Here is a 15337-nt window from a genome sequence, read left to right on the forward strand (position 1 = left end):
TGAAGTGAAGAGAGCAAAACGTGTCCCTGCTACAAGGAAGACTGTGGGCACCATTAACTCTTGGCTGACAGTGGCAGAATTCTACTCTGCAGAAGTCTACGAAAGCAATGTTATTGTCTGCTTCAGCTAGTGTAGGTCACTGAGAAATAAGGAACCACAAAAGGCAGTGAAAGGAAAGAAGACTAGGCAATAAATATATGATGTAATGTATATACATGACTGAGTAGAGTGCACCTTAATTCACATTCTGTGCTACAAGGCTCAGTTACTGGATCAGGTTGGGGAATTCGATCACATCTTTGATCTGACACCATGAGTTGATCAGATTCTCTGGCACAAATGGGTTTCCTTTTTCGTTCCCCTAAATAGGAAAAAATAAATTTTTAAATACATACAGGAAAGTGATCCAATCTATTCTCTCTCTTTCTGTTTTCAAAATAGCTTCTTAAAAAAATTCAAATTGTGCTCTGCAAATCTATTTGATCTAGGGAATCTAGTACAGAGGTGAAATCTGCATCATGAACTCAAAAAAGGATCCACCTTATTTAGATGGACGTTAGTACTACTGGTGAATGAGAGAGAGGTAGTGTATCACAACATAAGAACGGCCATACTGGGTCAGACCAAATGTCCATCTAGCCTAGTATCCTGTCTTCCGACAGTGGCCAATGCCAGATGCCCCAGAGGGAATGAACAGAACAGGTAATCATCAAGTGATCCATTCCCTGTCACCCACCTTGAGGTATATAGAGGTACAGAGACAGATGCTCCTGAATGCTAACCCCAGCTCTGACATTGACTCCCGTTGCAGCTCTGGGAACGAGAAGGAAACGCTCTGTGCCTCAGTTTCCCCATTGCAACACTTCCCTACCTCATAAGGTTGTTGCGAGGCTCAGTGAGTGACTGTTTGTGAAGCACTTTGAAGACGAGAAGCACCAGAAAAGTGCTAAACATTATCAGCTGGCATAAGGCAGCATAGATCATTCCACTACTACAGTTCACGGAAATGATCAAACTCATATGAGATAATAAGTTCAGAGAAAGCAAGTGTAAATGCATTTGTTACCACCACCAAAATCCCGAAAATGCTGTGACTGATTTAAAATATTCCAAAGCACATACCTTGGCAAAGTTTACTGCAGGCTTGCCACGGGCCATAGATATTCCAGTAATACTGCTGAGGTTTGTCTTCAATGGGGATATTGAATGTATATCGAACATCAGGGTTATATAAATTACCCACTGACAGAATCTGGGGAAAACAAAGACAGATACGGATAAACTAAGAACTGTCAATATTTGCGCTATTTTCACTCAAATAAAACCCAGCGGAGGTGCGTTTGCGTGAAGAAAGTACACTTTACCTGAACAACGATTTCTTGCTCAATGCGCTCCGTAGAATTAATCCTTTCAATTGTATTGTCTGAGCCACTGTATTCGATCACAGCATTCCCAACTTTGATTTCCCTTTTAAACATGCTGACGACAAAGTCCCCATTTAAGATGAAGACTCCATGGCTGTTTGATAATGCTGCGCAAAAGAGGTAAAAACAAACCAACCCCACACTCACATAAGTAACTCATGCACTTTATTTGAGGTCCCATATATACACATTTTAACACTATGGGGCCAGACCCTTCGCTGGTGTAAACTGGTGTAGCAGCATTGGCTTCAGTGATTTCCCTCCCTGATTTCCAGAGGTTGAGAAATACAGGCTTGCCCATACAGTTTTGGAAACGCCATGCTTGATGTCAGTGGAAGCAGAGGAAGACTCCACATATGATGGGATCAGGCCCCTAGGCTGGAGACATTGCCCCACTGTGGAGCCCAGCAGCCAGGTAGCAGGGTCAGGCGAGTTGAGGCAGTGATACAATTTTGTAACTTTGAGCCTTTTTTTGGGTTAAAAATCTTTATTTTGAACCCTGAAAAATAGGTAGTTTTTGGAGGTGGGGAGTTGCTGTAGTTTCCAAAGGAGGGGATGGGGAGCAATCAGCAGGACAGGTCTTTTCTGGTCCCAGGCTGGGATTGACAAAAGGAGCCTCCCTCTGTGAGAAGAGCCCTCGGTTGTCCTAACTTACGGAGGGGCTGGGGGAACAGCTACTGCTTCCTGACAGCCTCCTGCATTGAGAGGATCTCAGGCTCGGGAACACTCTATCCCACGATGGTGTCTCTGATTTTAAATCAAGATTGGATGTATGATTAGATGTTGATAGATATTTGGCAGCACATGTGTGTGTTCCCTCTGCGCGCCGCAGCTCCAACCCTGCACAGACAGCTGGCACAGCAGACCTCGAGCAAACCACCCAATGACCACAAGATCCGTTAAGAGATGAAGGCAAGCTGCTTTGATCTGTTTCCTATCACTTAAAATCTATCTTTTGTAGTTAATACATTCTTTCTCTTTGTCTAAACCAGTGTGCCTTTGAGTGAAGTGTCTGGGGAAAAAGCCCTGCTCTGCGAGCAAAGGCTGTTGCATATCTTTACCACATCGAGAGTAAGGCAAACGTTATTAATGAGCTTACATTGTACAGATCCCTGTGCAGTGCAAGACGGTCTAATTTTGGGTTTATACTCCAGTGAGGGGGGTGCGAACCTGGGAAGCTGGGAAATTGTCCGTCTGTCTGAGTGGGTTAGTACAGCACTGACATAGCTCAGTTTGGGTGTGGGGTGCCACTGCTGTCCTGTTGGGTGATAACAGGGCCTGGTGAGGCTGCCTGTGTCTCCCCAGCAAAGCAGTGTGAGAAAAGGGCCAGATAATCTGGGCGGGTAGAGGGGTGAGGCGGTCCTCCTGAGGGTGACAACCTGTCTGCACCCCTGCGGGTGACAACCATCACAGATGCTTTTCTGAAACGTCTGCACTAGGAATTATTTGGGGGCAGTTCTCTGGCCTGTGTTACACAGGAGGTCAGACTCAATCACAATGGTCCCTGCTGGACTTGGAACCTATGAATTATTTAAAGGTGATCTTGTAGATTGGGGTGGGTAAACTTTTTGGTCCGAGGGCCACATCTGGGTATGGAAATTGTATGGCGGGCCATGAATGCTCATAAAATTGGGTGTTGAGGTGTGGGAGGAGGTGAGAGCTCTGGGGTGGGGCCAGAAATGAGGAGTTCAGGTTGTGGGAGGGGGCTCTGGACTAGGACAGGGGATTGGGGAGCGGGGTGTGTGTGAGGGCTCCAGCTGGGGGTGCAGGCTCTGGGGTGGGGCTGGGGATGAGGGGTTGCAGGTGCAGGGGGCGTGTTCTGGGCTGGGACCAAGGGGCTCAGGGAGCAGGAGGGGGAATCAGTGCTAGGGCAGGGGGTCGGTGCATGGGAGGGGGTCAGGGGTGGAGGCTCTGGTGAGTGCTTACCTTAAGCAGCTCCTGGAAGCATGTCCCCCCTCTGGTTCCTACGCGGAGGTGTAGCCAGGTGGTTCCACACGCTGCCCCGTCTGCAGGTGCCACCCCTGCAGCTCCCATTGGCCGCGGTTCCTGGCCAATGGGAGCTGCGGGGGCGGTGCTTGGGACAGGAGCAGCGCACAGAGTCCCCTGGCTGCCCCTACGCATAGGACTCGGACAGGGGTACGGAGCTGCTTCCGGGAGCCGCACAGAGCCATGGCATGCGTGGAGTGGGGCAAGCCCCTGACCCCACTCCCCAGCGGGAGCTTGAAGGCTGGATTAAAAGGTCTGAAGGGCCGGATGTGGCCCCCGGGCCATAGTTTGCCCACCCCTGTGGTGGATCCTCCTCCAGTAAAACCCGTTGGTTCTCTCAAGGAAGAGGGGCTCGAGGACCGGGGCAGTGACAATACAACTGCTGTGCCCGCAGCTGAGGAGCGCTCCTGCTTATTGTGGTGTGCCATAGCTCCGCCCTGGGAGACCATGGGGCCGTGTACACTGCACACCCCTTATGGCGGCGTGTAGAACAGAGACACCGCACGACCCCCGAGCGTGAACAGAGACCCCTCAGGGACCTACCCTGCCCGGGTCTCTACACGCCCACACAGGGCCTTCCCCATCTACACTGCTACTTGTAGCAGAGCCTTTCCTAGGCATACGGAACTGCTGGTAACTTTCCCCACCACAGGGAAAGACTCTGCCCGGGGGAGGCAGCGGGGAAAGGCTCCGGCAGCTCCCCGTGGTGGGGGAAAGGCTCCAGCAGTGGGGAACAGCTCTGGCAGTGGGAAGCCTCAGCGAGCGACCCGAGCCTTATCCCTATGGCCTCCCCCATGCCAGAGCCCTTAACTGTCGCGGGTCGCTCCACACCACAGGGAGGAGGCTTTTCCCTGTGCCTCGTAGCTACACGGACCCGACAGGCCACTGCCAGTGGCGTGCAGTGTAGACAAACCCTTCAGGGAAGGTGGAATTTCCAGCTCAAGTGGACAAACCCATCCTCGCTCCGAGCAAGAGGCGTGAGCAACGAGAGGGGCTAGCCATGTTGAGTGCAGTCCCATCAGAGGCCCTAGGTACCTACGCAGGGCAAGCAGCCCTTCCTGCTGCCATGGCGAGACTGAGGGTCAGAACGCGAGAGCAGGCAGAGCTAGCATGGGGATGCCTGGCTGCGCTGGAAGTCACATCTGCCAGCTGCAGCGTCGGCAGATCCTAAGCTGGCCCCAGGCCTTATTAGAAGAAAGGCCGACTGCTGGGGGTTGCTCCTCAATACAGGGCACAGGCGGGGTGGTAAAGATGTGCCAGCGTGGTCTTTAAATAGAACATGTAAACTGCCCCCCAAATATTGCAACACCAGAATTACACAGATAAAGATGGGCTGGGCAAGGCTGTTCGCTGGAAAGGTTGTCAGGCTGTAGACCCTTTTCATCCTGCATTCAGGGGCATAGGGTTAGGGTACACGCCATCAAACTGAGCTGCCTGGATTTCACCTTCCAATGGAGTTCAGCCAGCATCATCCTTTTTTGTTTTATTCCAGATCTTGAGGTATGCAAAAGCACTGACGGCTTAAAACCTAACTGCTTTCTAAAAGGAAGTTTCCTGCAAACAGCAGTCTGTTGAACAACTTCACACTAATGCGATTATGTAGCTAATTTCCTAAGTTAGTTTCCCCACCATTTCACCCATCACAGCTACATTACTACAAAGGCTCTCTACTGTAAAACCTAAAGCTACCATCAAAACGTGGAAGGTGTGGTTGAAACATAACTAGGAGAGAGAATAAAGCAAAAGATTGCTCAGCAGCTAACACGTTCATGGCCAAAGGAAAACCTCAAACTGCAGGATTCAGCCCCAACCAAATTCTTCATACTGTGACTTAATACTATTAACCAGCACTAAAACACATTAAAGGAATCCATTCCATTTATTGCACCTTCCTACAACAATAGGGGAGACCGTTTAGACATCCCAGACTTGATGACATCAAATTCCTCCTAGATTGTTATGTAACTACTACAAGGTTCACAATATCCAGGGCCTAAGATTTCACACTCAGTGAACTGTGAAATGAATGTACACATGCACACTTTTGACTTGCTTTTATTCAGGCCTAATAGGAAGAGATGCTTTCCCAGCAATATTCAGTTAAAGAAATCACAACTGGCCTAGACCCTATACTCTATGCTAACATTAAAGAAGATTTGACTTCATGCTTTTCAAGAAGATTAAAGCTCTCCAGAAAGAACTGAGAGGTTATTCTGGGCGCAGGGGCCTGGCCGGGGTAGACTGTTCTAAATACACAGCAGGGAACTATATACATGGAAGATTATTTTTCTAGGAAAGAGAAGAATAGGGAGGAATCTCTCCCTCTGGAGAAAGACAGAAAGTGTTTGGAAAGTTTTACGGTTCTCTTGGTAACAAAGCTTGCATATTAATCCAGTTTTGCTTAATTGGACACTTATAAACATGATTAATAATGGACAAGCCACAAATTAATGGCAATAGGTATATAAGGGTAAAATACGTTGAATGGCCCCAATCCTGGAATCAAATCCATAAAGTTGGACCCTACTCGGGCACAGGGGTCCACTTGCATGGATCAACTGTCAGGAGCAGGGCCCAAAGGATTCACTTGATTTTGTATTTCCTTTCCCTGCACTGTATTCTCATTGGCAAGATTCTCTAATGACTGCAAAGGAAATATTTTCTACATCTTAAACCATTCAGAACACCATCAGGCCATTTATTTTATTTAACATATCAGGCTAGCTTTAGCCCTCTTGGGTCTCCTGGACAGGACGCGCGACTCAGAAAGTCACCGCCTGTCCCTGAGTCTCCTCTTCCTTTTAGCTCACTTCCTCCTTCAGGCCTGGTCAGCTCTGCTTGGCATGACTCTGCCCACTCACTTGTAGGGAAAGGGTAGCTCCACCCACTCACTTATGGGCACAGAGCCTCTATGGTCTCTCCCCACTCCTGGAGTTGTGCCATGTTGGGGGTGTTCCTTACACCCCATTCTTCCCTTGAGCATCTGTGTTAGGATAAGGGACAATCTCTCCCATAGTAAATCGAGGCCTAAGTAGTGATACTACAAAAAAATCCATGGGTGAAATGAACTCCTATACACAAGGCCCGTCCATCATTTATGTCCTACTTTGAGGACTTAAGTGGAACATAAACGCTGCACGGGTTACATGCCGGCCCTCTGCACAGGGATGAATTTCACCCCAAGTGAAGACAACATTTAAAATAACTCTAATCATTAAAGCCAATACACACACACACACACACACACACACACTCATTCAGTTATTTTTAAAAATCTATTAAAATAAAAAACAACCTAACAGCAAAACCAGCCTGTTTTGACAAGCTGATTATTCCACCTTTGGAAAACAAGATGACACCTATTCTCCAAACAGAGATCTAGATAAATGCGAATGAACCACAATGCTGCTGACCAACCCAAACAAAGGATGTGTGCAAAGGAAGAGAAACAGAGTCACAGTATGAGCACTTTGCAAATCAGGGGCAAAATTTCCTGGACTTCAATGTGGCCAGGATTTCACCCCTGTCAGGATGAAATTCACGGCTGTGCAAAGGGCCAGCATGAACCTTACTTGGGGGGGAGACAGCAGGACCGAAGTGGAAGACAAGCCTTACTGGGCATCTGTCTTGGTATCAAATTCACCCATAGGTGAATTTCCGTAGCACTGGATTCTGCCATCCTTGCCATCCTCACTCAAGCCGTACTATTTCAGGAGCAAGTTACTGCTCAGCGTGAACTAGGGGGTCAGAATCTTGCTGTCATGTGTGTGCAATAGCTAAAGGTTGAGTTACCATTATGATATATCGGTTTAAATAAAACAGAGATGCTTGGGACCTGATTCTCGTTTACACTGCTCTGGCAGGGGTAAAGGGGAAGTTGTGTAAATGAGGATCAGGCCTGTTATCTTACAGTGGAATAATATATATTTTGGTTACATTACCTAAAAATATGTATAGAATTCCCATTAAAACGTCTTGTCTTGTAAACGTCTGTCTTTATACTCCAGCAAACGTAGCTTATGAAGGGATCTGCGTACCGGCTCTGGGACTTGGGAAATCAGAGCTCATTTCCAAGCGGGGTCACAGATTTCCTGAGTGACCCTGGGCGAATTACTTAATAAATTGGTTAGTCTCTAAAGTGTCACAAGTACTCCTTTTCTTTTAATCTCCCTTACTTCCTACCTGTGGCATGGGAATACTACTACTTCCAGATCCCAGAGGGGCATTGTAAGGATGAAGCAATTAAAATGTGTTAGCCTCTCATGTACGACAGCAACAAGGACCTTATAAGTAGCCAGACACACCTAGACAGATGAAGCAAAATTAAGGCTAGTCTGTTTGGCAGATATACTGTGCATATTTTTGAAATCTCACTATTCCTTAGCTGAGAAAGGGCGGTATAAATAGCGCGTCTCTCTGCATTAAACTTACCAAGGTAGTTATCATCTTCTGGCTTCCCTGAGTAACTGTGCTGCCGCACATCGATATTTGTAGCACCAGCAGGTATGTGCACCACGGTGTTATAGCCTAGAAGATGGAGCAAAAGGTCAAGACTATTCCTCAGCCATCCCATTTACCGGTTTTTTTATGGGAGGAGGGAAAAATCTTCAAAAATGTTAAACGATCAGGCATTACACAAACCAAACGTTTCATTTGAGGGTAGCATACATAGTTACAGAACAGAATATACCACAGCTAGAGGGATTCTGCAGTTTACATGAGTGTTTTTCTCGACTGTATGTGGTTAATGCTTTCATAGGCTTGCATTTTTCTCTGTAAAGTTTTTTGGTGACGGAGTCTTACCATAATGCACTGTATTAAATGTGCCCGCGACTGTTTTGCATGAAGAATTATCACCGCCACAAATGCCACATTTGTCTCTTCTTGCCTTGGAATTTAGCACATGATCACAGCCAGCTTGCTTTAAGAGAAAAAGTTAAAAACTAGACTGAACAAATATTAAATAGGACAGAACTTACAAATCTCCTAATTAAATGATATTAATCATCTGTGTACAAAGACCACCGCCAAACTAATTTTTTTTCCCCCTTTTCCACATGTTTAGTTAATTTACATTGTAACCATCTTACACTGAAGCTGTTTCTAAGCAGAGGGTCTCCAAAAAGCAAGGACTCGTTATAATCAAATGTGGAATTTGCACACTGTAACATTACGACAATTTGGGATCTCTTTCCATAACAGACAGTTTATTGTATCCTACTTCATTACAATTAACAGTGGGTTCCCGTGCATGCTAGTGCCCCTCGCTCCCAAACAAGGCTTAACATCAAGGGATTGTGTACTTGTGCCTGGGATTGTACCGCTGGGAGAAGAAGAAAAAGACGGCAATGTTATCCAGTTTAGAGATTGCCGTGTGTACAAGGGAACTTCAGTTTGGGAAGTCACTCTGGAATAGGCTGTTCTCAGATAGAGGAGAATAGCATTAAAATAATTGCGAAGGGGGAAAATAAATTCCGGCAGGGTCAGACTTTCAAAAGAGCACAGGGCTAGATTTTTCATGGGCTCCCCGCCCGAAATTGGGCTCAGATTTCAAGAGTGCTCAGCACCCAGAAACCGCAACACTTCCAGACAGATTTTCAAAAAGCGCAGTGCTGAGCTCTTTTGAAAAACTGGTCACTTCTTAAGGTGCCAAAATAGTTGCTGAGGTCTCTGGAAAATCCAGGCCCAGGTGTGCGCACTAAGCTCTCTGAAAATTCCAGTCACAGGGCACATGACCATGACAGCAGGACTTCTTTGATTTGCCTCAGGAAGAATCCACACTAGCACCAGTGAAGCCCAGAATGTGGAAGTGGGATCGAGAACGGATCTTTTCAATAGAAACAAGAAAACAACCTAGTTAAACAGCAGAAGGAAATATTTACCCGACAAAGTCCTTGCACACAGATGTCATTTGTGTCTGGGCCACAAGGGGTGCCATCAACAACTCGGTCCCTGAGCTGATAGTAGGCTGTGTTTCCTGCTACCCTACAGAACAACTTGCACCGATCTTTCATCAAAACTGGAAAAGCAAAAGGTAACGTTATTTTAATTCTATTCCCTTATGCAGCCATTTCAAGGAGGCTGACATTAATTTCCTGACATACTCACTTCCACTGTATTTAGGAACCCAACGCACATTAGGAGGTAGACCGTTAATGTTAAAATGCTTCCCATCAAAGTCAGCGCACTGCTCATCTCGGAAGTCTTTCTTTAGTTTAGAGCATGGTTCAGTGTTGCAGGATTTAAACTTCATTCGACGACCCACGCAATATTTCCCACCATTCTTGGGCCTGGAAAAAAAAAATCACTTTAGTTCTAAGATGCAATGATCAACCACAAGCCTAAGATACAGTGTATCAACAGAGCCTCTTTTTGAGTTCTCTCTTTCTCTCTCCTTAATATATTAAGTTTTGGTACTTTTCATCCTTTGAGCCTCTCAACCTCGCTCTCCCATCTCATGAAAGACGCTCTTCCAAATGAGACTGGGGGCTATGAAACCCATCAAGCTCATTCCTGCAGCAGCCAGGAAAGTGGTTAGAATGTTACCCATTTTCCTTTCCCAGGGACTGTGTATGCTGCCTCAATTGCACATGAGCATGTATGTTACTCTTCCTGGGTTTGAGCCCCAGGCCGGGTACCAGGTTCAGTGTTCTTATTACGATGTGGAGAGCCTGTATTTAACAGTTACATTATTCTTTTATTCAGAGATTCCATAACACAGCAACCAGAGCCTGCAGCCACCCACAAGCCTTCCCTAGCCTTCCAAAAGGAAAGATGACTTTGGTCTCTGCTGCCACCCTCCACCTCATTACACAACGATGGCTGCTCTGCACGCACGGGGTAAAGGAAGAAGCTTAAACTCCTTTGGATCGCTCCCATGCTTGCTCATGATGGGCCTGATTCAAAGCCTACTGATGCAAACAGGAGTTTCTCCACTGACTTTAATGAGCCTTGGATCAAGTGCTATGCTACCAGCGACCGGTCCCACAATCACATTCCTCTAACTAGTTCAAGACATTTATTATTTACAACACTTCTCTTCTGTCACTGGTGATGTAGAGCCTATATTTTGTTCATGCATTTCTTTAAGAAAGATCTCAAAGTGACAGCTAACTACTGCAAGCAGTAAGTGGAAGGGGTTAAGAAATAAGAACAAAGACAAAGGAAAATAAAGATGGGGCCGGGGGGAGAAGGAGTGAGGTCGAGTGAGCTGCACCCTACAGCTCATCACAAAGCCCTGATAGTTTGCCACTGCTCAACCGACTAGTGGGATACCTGAAAGGCAGATAGATCCAGATCCACAATAGGACACAGCTCAAAGTGGGCTGGAATGCAGGCCTGAATATGGAGCTGCAAAGGGGAAACCTCAAACAAGTTCGGAACTACTTTGGACTGAAAATCCAGTGAAACGATGCTCTCTTGTGAGATTTCCATTCACCTACTTCCGGTTACAAATGAAAGCTGGGAATTGCAGAGGTGCAAAAAAAAAAAAAATCAATAGGCAAGGGAGTCAGGGTGGGATGCTTAACAATCCTCAGAGATCCAAAAAAAACAACTAAGCAAAGTCCAGGGTCAGTTTGTTTCTGTACAGCAGTTGGGACGGCGCTTGGCAGAAGACTGCATGGATGGCAGCTCAGGGGGTCAGGAAAGATTGTACTTGGGCAGCTAGCCTGAGCCACCACGCATGCAGTCACGGCCATACTGCTATTTTTATCATGCTACTGCAAGCAGACTAGCTAATGAATCCAGTTTTTGTATATCTTTAAGGGAATTGCCTCATTGGCATGGCAGACTCCACCCTCTTCTGAGGAACACAGATTATGATGGAGAGAGTGGGCAGAGAGAAAGATTCCCCAGAGGAATAAATTCCCCCTCTGCTGTAGTAATTTTAAATTTTATGTTGTGAGAATCTACAAATAAAGATGGGACGATCCCTAGAAAGATGTACCCGGACGTCATCACCGTAAGAACTTTATGACCATTGATGGTCTAGAGCACCTTGCTGTGACAATTATTGTTTATTGTTTGTATTACTTTAGAGCCTAGGAGCCCTTGTTGATTCTGATAGCGAGGAACTAAAACACCACCATCACCATTTTCCTTGCACAGCCAAGTAACAGCTTCTTCACATGGGTGAAAGTCTAGGCTCCTCTTGTCAATTTCAATTGCAGAAAGTGAAATTGACAAGAGCCTTCCAGGTGGGCAGCTGTCATTTTGACTTTCCTGATGGGGAAACTGAAATTTTCCCCACAGAAAGGGCACTTACCATCAGGAAATCATTCCGGCAAACCGCTTTTGACCAGCTCTACTCACAACCTGCCACCCCAAAACCACCTGTCTCTTCTACATGAGCCAAAGGAGACTTGCCAGGAGCTGTCAGCAGTAATGAGAGAATGAGCGATCCCACTGTGACATTAGAGGTACTGATCAGAAAGCATTTTCAGGACAGGAACTCATTTTTGGACCTAGGAAGTACCTTTTGTGATGAAAAGTATGGTGCTTATTGTCAGCTCAAAGGATAATTGTTCCAGAAACTCTGGTAAAATTCCATCTGGCCACTTTTGAGGATTGAGCATGGAAAAGGATGCAGCATGCCTTCCAGACCATGACATCGTCCAGTTTTAAAAAAAAAATTGTTACAACTATCACCCTTCATCATCGGCAGGAGACCGGCTGGTCAGGACAGAGCATGTTTTTAGCACTCCCTCCCCGAAGGGAAAAAGGGTCAGTGGCACAACTGTACAGCGCCCTCTGGAAGCTGGCCCCCAGAGCAATCATCCTGCTTGTCCACTCCTAGAACTGGCCCTGATCACCTGCTTGTTAAATTTTCAAGCAACCATCTTCATGTTTTCTTTTATGCTGCCCCCTCACATCTCTATAGATATCTGCAGTGTTCTTCCTCAAATCCTGCTTAAAACTCTTTTGCTGTGATGCCTACAGAAAACTTGACAATGGATAGGACATAAGAACAGCCATACTGGCTCAGACCAAAGGTCCAGCTAGCCCAGTATCCTGTCTGCCGACAGTGGCCAATGCCAGGTGCCCCAGAGGGAATGAACAGAACAGGTAATCATCCAGTGATCCATCCCCTGTCGCCCATTCCCAGCTTCCAGCAATCAGAGGCTAGGGATACCGTCCCTGCCCATCCTGGGTAATAGCCAGTAGACCTATCCTCCAGGAACTTATCTAGTTCTTTTTTGAACCCTGTTATAGTCTTGGCCTTCACAACATCCTCTGGCAAAGAGTTCCACAGGTTGACTGTGCGTTGTGTGAAGAAATAATTCTTTTTGTTTGTTTTAAACCTGTTGCTAATTAATTTCATTTGGCGATCTCTAGTTCTTGTGTTATGAGGAGTAAATAACACTTCCTTATTTACTTTCTCCACACCAGTGATTTTACAGATCTCCATCATAACCCTCCCTGACAGTCATCTCTTTTCCAAGCTGAAAAGTCCCTTAACTAATCTCTCTTCACACAGAAGCTGTTCCATACTCCTGATAATTTTTCTTGCCCTTTTCTGTGCCTTTTCCAACTCCAGTATATCTTTTTTGAGATGGGGCGACCAAATCTGCACACAGTATTCAAGATGTGGGCATACCAGGGGCTTATATAAAGGCAATATGATATTTTCTGACTTATTATCTATCCTGTTCCTAATGAGAACCAACATTCTGTTGGCTTTTTTGACTGCTGCTGCACATTGAGTGGATGTTTTCAGAGAACTATCCACAATGACTCCAAGATCTCTTTATTGAGTGGTAACAGCTAATATAGACCCCATCATTTTATATGTATAGTTGGGATTATGTTTTCCAACATGCATTACTTTGCATTTGCAAACACGGAATTTCATCTGCCATTTTGTTGCCCAGTCACCCAGTTTTGAGAGATCCTTTTGTAGCTCTTTGCAGTCTGCTTTGAGTAGTCTTGAGTAGTTTTGTATCATCTGCAAATTTTGCCACCTCACTGTTTACCCCTTTTTCCAGATCATTTATGAATATGTTGAACGACACTGGTCCCAATACAGATCCCTGGGGGACACCACTATTTACCTCTCTCCTTTCTGTAAACTGCTCATTTATTCCTATCTTTTGTTTCCTATCTTTTAACCAGTTACCAATCCAGTTTTAACCAATTACAATCTTTTAACCAGAACAATGCTGACCGGTATTTTGTGTCATCTCCTTGTGCTCCCAGTCTGTCCATTCTACCCACTTGTTGTCACTTATCTTACATTTAAAATTGTCAGCTCTTTGGAGCAGGGACCATCTTGCTCTGTGTTTGCACAGTGCCTAGCACAACGGGGTCCTGTTAGATGAGTGGGACTCCTAGGCACCAGGATGATACAAATAAACAACAACAAAATAACATGACCTTGGAAAGAGCCCATTGGCAGACTAAGCTTCTGTGGGGCCCTGGGCCAGAGCAAGTGGGGGCCCCTCCACACGCCTTCCACCTGCAGTCCCCGCTCTGCCTCCTCCCGCACTCCTACCGGGGAGCAAGGTTGGAGCGCGGGGACTTCCCCCACTCCCTGGCAGGAGCGCCGGGTGGGTGGAGCTGGACCACGGGAGGAGTGCCACGGGCGAAGCAGGTCAGCCATGGGGGTGCCCAGTTTTTGGGGCCCTAAGGCACGGGCCCCGTTGGCCCAGTGTCTAATCCACCAGCAGTTTGTTCTAGCCACCATCTACAACCAATTTAAAATTAAAGCTCCAAAAGGTGAAACATTAGATTTAAGAGCAGAACTGCTAGATCATACATTCAAAAGATGGGTTTATTTGTTTGATAACACAATCAAATGTAACTGCAGCTCTCCTTTATTTTGTGGTGTTACAGAAGCAAAGATATGACACTTTAAATTAAATCTGGGAGGAGCCAATTTAGGTGACTCCTGAAAAATAGTATCCATAAGCCAAAAGTTGTACAGAACAGTACATGCGCACACAGGGGCCGAGTTAACTTTCCTCATCACTTTTGGGCATGGAAAATATCAATCACGAGTCTCCATTAACCCAACTCTTTGCATTTAATACACTCTTTTTAGACCAGCCCATAAGAGGGCAAGAACATTCCAAATAGATAAATAGTGGATGGGGCTGAAATGTTCTGTCCTGTAGAAGGCAGTGTTACACAATCTCAGGGGGAGATCCGTAAAAATATAAATGGGAGATTGACTGTGGGCTGGAGTTTGGTGCCTAACTTCCATTTCTACCTCAAAAAAACCTCCCCCTAAAATGACAGTAGCATCTGCTTCCCATTCAGTATGCCTCTGAACAAAACAAATTGCAAGGGAAACTTTCCAAATTCAAACACATTCTGAGATTTCCCTAATGAGCCATAATACAAGAAAGTGAAACAAAAATAAATTGTGCAAATGTCAGACGATCTTCAATGACTAGCATGACAACATGCAGCCTACCACCAAAAATACATCTTCCCACATTTATAGCAATAATATTTAGCTCATACATAGTGTTTTCCTTCTGTAGATCTCAAAATACTTCATCGGCGGAGGCAACCCCAGTAATATCTATTATACAGATAGGGAAACTGAGGCACGTAAAGGCAAATGCACTCTCTTAACAGGTCACTGGCAAAGCAGAAATGGAAACCAGGTGGCCTGCCTCCAAATCCTGTGCTTCCCAGTCAACACTGCCTCGCTAGTACAGATTACTCACTTGCACGCTCCCTTTTAAGATGAGTCAATACCAGAGCATTATTATTATTTATTTGTATTACTGGAGTGCCTAGGAGCCCGAGGCATGGATCAGGACTCTACTGTCCTTGGTGCTGTACACACACAAAAGAACAAAGACGGTGCCCACCCCAATCTAAGGATTAGAGGAGAGACAACACACACATGGCTACAGACAGGCTGACAGGGAAATATAAGGCAACAATGAGACAACATTGGTCAGCAGGACAAGCAG

The 15337-nt window shown here is 45.9% G+C and overlaps 1 protein-coding gene across 1 annotated transcript in view; it reads right to left on the reverse strand.

Annotated features, from left to right (window-relative positions):
* The window catches only part of ADAMTS9 (ADAM metallopeptidase with thrombospondin type 1 motif 9), a 131972-nt gene that overhangs the window by 67021 nt on the left and 49614 nt on the right, over nucleotides 1-15337 (reverse strand). The window contains exons 14-20 of the mRNA XM_077821691.1: nucleotides 9519-9700; nucleotides 9293-9429; nucleotides 8214-8331; nucleotides 7842-7937; nucleotides 1365-1531; nucleotides 1123-1252; nucleotides 235-361 (exon numbers count right to left, since the gene is read on the reverse strand). Of these exons, the coding sequence (XP_077677817.1) occupies nucleotides 235-361; nucleotides 1123-1252; nucleotides 1365-1531; nucleotides 7842-7937; nucleotides 8214-8331; nucleotides 9293-9429; nucleotides 9519-9700 (957 nt within the window). The remainder of the gene's footprint in view (nucleotides 1-234; nucleotides 362-1122; nucleotides 1253-1364; nucleotides 1532-7841; nucleotides 7938-8213; nucleotides 8332-9292; nucleotides 9430-9518; nucleotides 9701-15337) is intronic.

Source organism: Eretmochelys imbricata, chromosome 7 (assembly GCF_965152235.1).
Source record: "Eretmochelys imbricata isolate rEreImb1 chromosome 7, rEreImb1.hap1, whole genome shotgun sequence".
In the NCBI taxonomy this organism is placed as follows: Eukaryota; Metazoa; Chordata; order Testudines; family Cheloniidae; genus Eretmochelys; species Eretmochelys imbricata.